Source organism: Daphnia carinata, chromosome 7 (assembly GCF_022539665.2).
Source record: "Daphnia carinata strain CSIRO-1 chromosome 7, CSIRO_AGI_Dcar_HiC_V3, whole genome shotgun sequence".
NCBI classification, from domain to species: Eukaryota; Metazoa; Arthropoda; class Branchiopoda; order Diplostraca; family Daphniidae; genus Daphnia; species Daphnia carinata.
The window spans coordinates 3,325,797-3,334,463 of NC_081337.1; the positions used below are offsets into that span (position 1 = coordinate 3,325,797).

An 8,667-nucleotide genomic window follows, 5' to 3' on the forward strand; every position below is an offset into this window, starting at 1 on the left:
GGAGACACCTATAAGTTTATTCACAAATAAGCACAGCAGAAGCAACAACACTGGGTTGGTGGGAGTATATAAACGATGCGTCGAATGAGTGACAATGAACGTGCGTATATTAAAGAAATTTCTAGCGAATCGTGTGTGCATTGCATTGACAGATTTTAGGAACCAGACTGCATTTTTAGCTGTTGCCCCGAGAGGTTGTTCGTATAACTCCATGATGTCTGAGGAGATTTCTTTACCTACCAAGAATGCGCCGCAGTCGGTTTGTCGGTGCTCGTACTGCACATGCTTTTGCATATACAGTACCAAAAGGGAGGGACTATTGTTGTTTACTAACTCACCCACAAAAAAAGTTTACCTGTTCAAACCGGAACGAAAACCCCAACCATTTAGCACGTTGCCACGCTCATCAGTACTCTGAAATAGAAGAATGTTTTCATACTAATGTGTATTACTCTAACAAATGTAACCTCATGTTTTATCCTTCATGGTCAATATTTAACTCATGCGACCTACTATAAATGAATTTAAAGTTTACCTTTTACAATCGCGGCACAGGATATGTTTCATCCTCAAAATGACAACTTACTGACACTGCCAAGTGCGAATTATCACCAAAAACGAAAGAAAAAACGTATTTTTTCTCGTAAAAACTGAAGGAAAGCCAGAAAATAACCGCAAAAGAGAATTAAGAATGGCAGGTAGAACTGCTTCAGTACGACTCGGTTTTTGAATGTCTTGGTTGAAACACCTTTACTGTTGTAGTTCAATTGACATTGTAAAGGCTTCTTTAAGTATTGGGCATGCCAATAGTCAAAAATTGCAGTATCGATGAACCACAATGACCTGCAATGGATAAAATTGAAAGCAATTATTCAAAGACACGATCTTTGATCCATTTTACTCTCGGTTAATTTCTTCGATGTAAGGACTTGTTTTGGGGACACCACAGAACATCGGCTTCCACGACATTGTCTCGTAAGCCATAGCTAGACGACATTTTTCTCTTTGCAAGTTGTGTTTTTTCAAAGCTGCTATGCCAACTGCCACTGGCTTAAAACACAAAACAAAAACAAGCATATATATTTATTTGTATATAAGTTACCCTAAATATATCTTCCGTTTCTCTCGGTTTCACAGGTGAGTAACTTACCACTATCGTAACGTAAGGTTCGTCACCTAACACCAGTGAAAACATTTCATTCAGATTAAATTTCTTACAATCTGGTGAGCATTTTCGAATTTTGTCGGCGAGAATTTTCTGAACTCCCGTAGTTGCTCGCTATTCAAATGACGGTTTAATATCAAAATAAATTATGGCCAAAAATGAAATTCTTATAAAATTTTTAAATAAAAGTTTACCAATAAATCAATATCTTGAATGGATCCAGTTAATACGGTGGCCTTGAAAGTTGAACTAGCTGCCAAATCACTGAAGGAGTTGATTGTGGGTCTTTGGTACGTGACCGACATGTAAGACGTCAACGTGGAATTGTAAATGTTGACAAAGACAAAAGCCACGATACACCAAGTCGCTGCGAGAAGTTTCTGTGGCGATGGGCTAGACGGTAGGCGACTCCCTTCCCCGAATTATAGCAATATAATTAATTTTTCGTTAGTATCATCTATTAAATTGGAACTCACCTTGAGAAATGAGAACACCGTACAAATACCAAGAAAAGGTTTTAGGGCTTACTGCGCTCGTTTCGCCAGTTTCAATGCGCAATTTTTTTGAAGTGCAAGTTAAGACCGTGGAAATGCCAACAACTGCTGCTGCAGATACGATCCATCCGATCCAGACCTAGAATTTTTTTGTGCAAAGTAAACAGATGATTAGGTCTGGGAGAATTATTATATTTAAAAATATCTGATTTATCAATATCGTACTCCAGTAGAGAACACCTCAATGGCACTAGTAGAAGAAACAATTGGCTCCGGATATTTCACGAGAATGCCGGTTGAGTCTCCAGTGATTGATCCGCAAAACTCGATAGCTTCATATCGTTCCAGGGAAATAGCAATTGGTACTAAACCCAAATCAGCTTCCTAGTGTAGGAAAACGAATGAGTTTTTGTGCAAGAATAGTTCTTTGGAAAAATGCTCGAATAGAAACAATGAAACATCTGCTAATGTTGGAAACACAGAAACACGGCCATTTAAATCCGATACTTCTCTTTGAAGGGTTCCAATTATACCAGTCCACGACCCATTGCGTTTGACTCCATTCGTGTTCTCGCCAATGACGGATATTTTATACCTAAATAAACACAATTAAATATAATGCGAGAGATTCCAATGATAATATGTTATAAAACGAAGTAAATTTTAATTCTTACGTTAAATAACTCATTATTTCAAGGAATGATGCACTTACGTAAATTTTAACCTCTGAGCCAAGTAAAGGAGTTGCTGGTACAAAAAGTCTGTATATCCAACAACGTGTCCGGAGGAATTCCGCACAACAGATATTGCAGGGGTAAACTATATAAAAGGATATATGAAATTCAAATTTCCATTTCTGTAGTCAATTAGGCATACGCTTCAACGTAACGTTACTATAGGATTGACTGCAATTTTAACTACAAAATATACTCAATGGAAAGAAAACATTCTCAAAAGATGTTTACGTGGCCAGTGATGACGTTTAGCTCTTTTCCCTGTAAATTGTTACGCAATCGCCTACGTGGAGTGGAAACTTCAGCTTCGCTGACACATACCGTAAGTACGGAAAATGCTATGTAAACGAGCAATCGGAAAAGCATCTTCGCGTTGGCTATCCTCTGTCGCAAAAATTTTGACTGTGTTGCTCTTTCGAACGAATTTCGTTTTTATAGATCTTTAGATCGAATGTTTCGTATCATTTTTTTGCATTGGCCGTGCTGTTTATCCATGTCATTCTTTGAGCGACATGGGCGTGCTGTTATGGTCAACTAGTGCTGTTATAGACGATATGGTATGTGCTCATCGACTGTGGACCTTCGAAAAAAAATAACACAACCAAAATTAGTCTTTGATTTTACGGGTCAAATCTTTTGTTTAACTAGATAAATAAACTATAATATATTTTCGAGAAGCATCGTAGCTTTCGTATCTTCCCAGAATAAAAAAAAAAGAAATGAACAGCATACACATGCTAAATTTTGTACTGAACGAAACGTTCATTGTCCATAAAGACTTCCACGGCCGGCACGCAACGTTTCCTAGGTTACCCAAGTCATTAAAATTGGTATTGAACAAACGCACTTTTTTTTGGACATCTGAACTTTGTACAGCATGACAATTTCAGATCTCAATCAGAACAACAATGAAACGGTCAGTTGGCTTTGTCAATGCTTATTGCCCAGAGCCTGAATGCCAAATAGCCTTTCAATGGTAGGAGAAGTTGTACAAGATAGGGCGTACAAATACGAAATTTCATCCGCAAAAAAACAGCGCAGTAAAACATGACCAACGTCCGTTAAAAATCGATTTAATGATAGATAACTCAGCAAAAGAAAGAATGATTTGCTCTCATTACTAGTATCATTGGGCCTGGTAAATCAAGATATCTCTGGATGTTTGCCTTCATTAGTTTGTGTGCATTTCATGCCAATTACACAGTGGTATCCAAGGCAACATAAGGACATCACAAACTATCGAATAGCATTTGATTTGTTATTCAGTTCATTGTAAGAGTAACAAAACAAATGTATCGGCAATCACAAACGAGATTGGCCATTTTGGAGTGGCTATTCATCATAATCAAAGCTTGAATACAAAGACATTATGAGCATCACCGACTGTTTAAAAAGAAAAGCCCCGGACGATGATTTGAACAGTCACAATTTTGCGTCAGACGATGATCTCCGAAAAATGAACAAGTTAACATCAGTATTTGTTCTAACTTTACTACTACAAACTTTCCCTAGCAATAAAACTGTTTCTGGGACACGTCAGCAATTACGCAACAATTTACAAGGAAAAGTGCTACGAGTAGTCACAGGCCACGTAAGGGTGTCGTAGAATTTGTTCTTTAACTAACGATGAATTTAATTGCAAAATACACGGGGGAAAAATTGCTTGATCTAACAGTTTCCTCCTGTGATCTCCATTCGACGTAACTCCTCCGGCCACATCATAGGATATGGAGATAAACTGTACAGCCACTTAATTTATCTATCGCAGAAGTTAAATTTTACGTAAGTACTTCTAGATTTTAGTAAAAAAACGATTCCATTAACAAATTTTGTCTGTTAGTTTCGTGATATTTCCAGCTGCTGAAAACACTAACGGAATCAAACACAATGGAACTTGGAACGGCATCATCGGATCTCTCACACGAGACGTATTTTTCTTGTCCTCTACAATTCTCAATTTGCATGTTCATTCCCTCCGCTATTAGGAAGCTGATTTGGGATTAGTGCCTGTAGCTATTTCTCTGGAACGATACGAAGCTATCGACTTCTCTGGAAAGGTAGGAGGAGACTATACGGCCATGTTAGTTAAATATCCTCACGGAAGCGTGTCGTTCACTAGCGCCTTTGACGTTTTCTCTACCGGTGTAAGAATATTATTTACCTTGTTTCCGTTGAATTTCCTGTTATGAGCTGATTTTATGTTCAGATATGGATCGGATGGGTAGTGTCTGGCGTAGTGGTTGTTGCAATTTCAACCTTTCTGACGTACGTGACAAGACGTTCCCGTCTTAGTAGGGACAAAGTGAGAAGAGGAGGTCCTGGAAATTTAGCTTTGTATCTGTATGGTGCCATGGTTTCGCAGGGTGAGCTCCTATTCGGCAACTAGAAGAAAATAACAAATATTGAAGTATTTTGCTTTAAAATGAAATATTTTTCGTTGATTTACCAAAGGTAGCAATTTTCCGTCCCGCCAATCATCTCAGATACTTCTCGCTGCGACGTGGTGTTTGGTATCTTTTGTCTTCGTCAACATTTACAATTCCACTTTGACATCTTACATGTCAGTCACATATCAGAAACCTGAAATAAATTCATTTTATGAGTTAGCAGCTGCTACATCCTACAAGGCAACTATATTAACAGGATCGATTCAAGAAATAGATTTAATGGTCGGTAAAGGGTTTCTACAGTTTAAAAAGCATTAATCGTATAGCTATTTCGTCATGAAGGAATCAACTAACTGGGCTATGAAAATTGTGGCCGATAGAATTGAAAAGTGCGCCTCAGACTGCAGGAAATTCAGCGTACAGGAATTGGTTTCCCCACTTCTGGATAACAAGGACTATGTTTCAATATTGGTTAGCTTTAATTAATGCAATCTTTTATTTAGGAAAAGATTATTGCCTAAGAATGTTCTGATTACATTTTTCAAAAAATTAGCCAGGTAGAATTGGAGCATCGCTGATGCAGATTCACAACTCTGAGAGAGTTAAATGTCGTCTAGCTCTTGCCTTTGAGAGAAGGTCGTGGTTGCCCATGTTCTTCGCAGTCCAAAAAAATAGCCCTTACAACGAGGAGATTAATCGGGAGTAATTAGCTCTTTGATTGATGTGGTTAGAACAAATGAAAATGTCTTACTCTATTTCAGGTCATTATGGTTCAGCGATACTGGACTTAGCGAGTACGGCAAATCGAAAAACAAACAGTGTCAATTAAAGTACAACAGCAATGGGGTTTCGACAAAGAGAATTAGCAACAGAATCAAACTGGAGCAGTTTTATCTACCGTTTCTGATTCTTTTCGGTGGCTATTTACTTGCTTTCGTGCACTTTTTCGGTGAAAAGTTTATCTGTCCCCCTCGCACTTAGCAAGTAATAGCAATTAAAAACTGTTTACCTTGCTAGCATAGTATAAGATGGCGGGTCCTCTAGAAAACGTTGACGACACTTCTACTTTCATCTATCCCTGTAGTGCATGGATGAAAACCGTAGTAGTTGTTCTTTCCTAGTTTTTCTAACAATGAAAACGTAAACAAATTATGTTAAACGAACTACGCATACGATAAAAAGTACGTCAAATGTGACAAGACTAAAGAGTGGAAGTAGTAAATTACATGTTTACCAAAATAGTAAGAAAAAGTATTCAACAAAACAAAATACACGATACACGAGAAAAGCATTTTTGTTATTACTGACTACTGCCAATTTTTCACGTGCCCCAGTTCAAATTTAAGGCCTGACCATGTCATCCCCACATTACCGAAACGCTATCGATAATACCTATAAGAAACACTCTTACGTTACCATCAGTAAGAATTGTTGTCGTAAGTTCAGGAACTTAAAACAAAGTCTTTGCTTTTGTACTGTTTTAGAGAGAATAGCAGTTGTGTGTACACCCAACATTCTTGCCAAGCCAGGACACTAATGGCAGACGTAACTAGAACCACGTGTCGTAGACTCGTAGCCCGAAGGCCAAGTACAAAACAAATGAAACAGCTACTGAACCACATTTACCTCTGTATTTACCTCTCGTGTGCAAGGACTTGTTGACGTTTCATCAGGATTAAAAAAAAAACATCAGAAATGGATTTTTTAAGAATACAAGTGTCGCATCTTTAATATGTAGACTTGTAGAGAACTCAGTTCTTTTTGCTTTGAACAATTTCGCGTTACGGAAAGAGAAAAAAGTTCTTTGCCAAGTCGTTATAAAAACACTAACTAAATTTCAAATTTTCAATTATCATAATCTATGGCGATCAAATGAACAGAAAAAAAGAATCCTTTACGAAAAAAAAATTTAGTTTTGAAAAACCTTTACTACAAAATTACATGGAAATTATATTTCCAAAGTATTCATATTTCCTGCAAGCTTGCAACCTTCACGTAATCCCTTTGTTTTACATTGTCACAATGGAGTGCTATCTTGCCCTACCACTGTCACAGATAGCTGTAAACTTAGTACATGTTCGTGTGGCCTAATGGATAAGGCGTCGGACTTCTATACTAGATGTGATCCGAAAATTGCGGGTTCGAGTCCCGCCTCGATTACTTCTTTTTATTTGCCTTTTCGCTACTACTTTGTTTTACTCCAAGATATATTTTTATAATATTATTTTGCGGTGAGAATAAAAATTTATACAGATTAAGTTTTGCGGTATCGAATAATTAAAAAAAAATAACAATAAAGTTACGCCCGATAAGGGACTTGAACCCTTGACCTCAGGATTAAAAGTCCCGCGCTCTACCGACTGAGCTAACCGGGCTACATAACATACACGTTCACGTAAATATTTAAATCTAGATTTAAATACCGAATACATTTAGTAGCACGTCTGTTTAAAATACAGCTTTTTACAAATCATTTGTTAGACGTGGACATTTTTTCCCCCTCAGATTCATTTAGAGCTCGAAATTTAAATATACTTTTGTGTAGATAAATATATTTTAAAAATGGAGTAGTTGGTCAATTATTGAAAAATAGCGTTACAACAATGATGAGAAAGAAGAAAAACTCTCGCCCGATAAGGGACTTGAACCCTTGACCTCAGGATTAAAAGTCCCGCGCTCTACCGACTGAGCTAACCGGGCTACGGTTGAGATAAATTACACGCTAAAACAAAACCCATCAGCTGAAAGGTGATTGGTTTATCCACATCGAAAACGAAATTTCAACAACGCATTCATAAGCAAATTTCTTTGGTAAGGTCGGGTTTGCTGTGTCCAGACATAAGATATAGATTGATAGGTGGCATACCAATTCCTTTCCCATTGTGCATTTGACAATGATGAAAATAAGCAAAGCACTACATTCGCGCCCGATAAGGGACTTGAACCCTTGACCTCAGGATTAAAAGTCCCGCGCTCTACCGACTGAGCTAACCGGGCCATGATACCAAAAACAATACGATGAACGGAAACCGATCGAATAAAAGGTGATTAATGTCCCGCACCGAAAACAAAATTAGGTGATCGTATTTTTAAGCAACTTTGTTTGGTGAGGGAATTCACCGTGTTTCCTAAGTTAAAACATTAGAGAAAAATGGTTAGTTGAAGTAGCAAATAATTAACTATCATGCCTTTTAATAATGGTAAAAGAAAAACAAGGGGAAAAAATTAATTACGCGCGATAAGGGACTTGAACCCTTGACCTCAGGATTAAAAGTCCCGCGCTCTACCGACTGAGCTAACCGGGCCGTGACACAGAAAACAATACGATGAATCGAAACCGATCAAATGAAAGATGATTAATACGTATCGCATCGAAAACAAAATTAAGTGATCGTATTTTTAAGTAAACTTTTATGGTGAGGGAATTCACCGTATTTCCTATGTTAAAACATTCGAGAAAAAATTGTTAGCTAGGGTAGCAAATCATTTTCTATTGTGCCATTTAATAATGATAAAAGAAAAACAAGGGACAAAAATTAATTACGCCCGATAAGGGACTTGAACCCTTGACCTCAGGATTAAAAGTCCCGCGCTCTACCGGCTGAGCTAACCGGGCTACTTTTAAAAATAAAGTTCTCGTGAAACACGTCCTACCATAATGAAAACGAGAATGGAGCATTAAACCAAATTTAAATCGCCAGGTAAAGTTACGTGCTAGAAAATAAGCACATCATTTATACTAGTAGTAAATGCTTGAAAGCAAAGTTAAATAAACTCATTTTTAGTTTCTTAAAATCAAAAACCAGACAGCAGGAACCCGAAATCAAAGCCAGACGATTTCTTTGTATTGGGAGGGTTTTTTTTTCTTACTATACACTCTTTTATCT

General features: G+C 37.5%; 2 protein-coding genes, 1 long non-coding RNA gene and 5 other non-coding genes across 8 annotated transcripts; 1 reads left to right on the forward strand and 7 right to left on the reverse strand.

Annotated features, from left to right (window-relative positions):
• Positions 1 to 525: 525 nt before the first annotated feature.
• LOC130695470 (glutamate receptor ionotropic, delta-2-like) lies at positions 526 to 4,745 on the reverse strand. Its single transcript, XM_057518604.2, has 10 exons — positions 4,663 to 4,745; positions 4,555 to 4,621; positions 2,372 to 2,478; positions 2,167 to 2,254; positions 1,885 to 2,043; positions 1,642 to 1,798; positions 1,360 to 1,577; positions 1,151 to 1,279; positions 902 to 1,050; positions 526 to 843 (listed from the first exon to the last, which is right to left on the reverse strand). The coding sequence occupies exons 1-10, from the start codon at positions 4,743 to 4,745 to the stop codon at positions 609 to 611; spliced, it is 1,392 nt and encodes a 463-aa protein (XP_057374587.1). The 3' UTR covers positions 526 to 608.
• Positions 4,746 to 4,841: 96 nt separating this feature from the next.
• On the forward strand, positions 4,842 to 6,058 carry LOC132088153 (uncharacterized). The gene is made up of 4 exons (XM_059496217.1): positions 4,842 to 5,062; positions 5,123 to 5,251; positions 5,334 to 5,482; positions 5,542 to 6,058. The coding sequence occupies exons 1-4, from the start codon at positions 4,952 to 4,954 to the stop codon at positions 5,759 to 5,761; spliced, it is 609 nt and encodes a 202-aa protein (XP_059352200.1). The 5' UTR covers positions 4,842 to 4,951; the 3' UTR covers positions 5,762 to 6,058.
• Positions 4,848 to 6,538, reverse strand: LOC132088154 (uncharacterized). Its single transcript, XR_009421426.1, has 3 exons — positions 6,419 to 6,538; positions 5,790 to 5,906; positions 4,848 to 4,973 (listed from the first exon to the last, which is right to left on the reverse strand). It is a non-coding gene; the product is annotated as an uncharacterized LOC132088154 (long non-coding RNA).
• A 544-nt stretch (positions 6,539 to 7,082) lies between these two features.
• On the reverse strand, positions 7,083 to 7,155 carry Trnak-uuu (transfer RNA lysine (anticodon UUU)). Its single transcript has one exon. It is a non-coding gene; the product is annotated as a tRNA-Lys (tRNA).
• Positions 7,156 to 7,407: 252 nt separating this feature from the next.
• Trnak-uuu (transfer RNA lysine (anticodon UUU)) lies at positions 7,408 to 7,480 on the reverse strand. Its single transcript has one exon. It is a non-coding gene; the product is annotated as a tRNA-Lys (tRNA).
• A 224-nt stretch (positions 7,481 to 7,704) lies between these two features.
• Trnak-uuu (transfer RNA lysine (anticodon UUU)) lies at positions 7,705 to 7,777 on the reverse strand. The gene has a single exon. It is a non-coding gene; the product is annotated as a tRNA-Lys (tRNA).
• Positions 7,778 to 8,012: 235 nt separating this feature from the next.
• Positions 8,013 to 8,085, reverse strand: Trnak-uuu (transfer RNA lysine (anticodon UUU)). The gene has a single exon. It is a non-coding gene; the product is annotated as a tRNA-Lys (tRNA).
• Positions 8,086 to 8,323: 238 nt separating this feature from the next.
• On the reverse strand, positions 8,324 to 8,396 carry Trnak-uuu (transfer RNA lysine (anticodon UUU)). The gene has a single exon. It is a non-coding gene; the product is annotated as a tRNA-Lys (tRNA).
• Between the last annotated feature and the right edge of the window lie 271 nt (positions 8,397 to 8,667).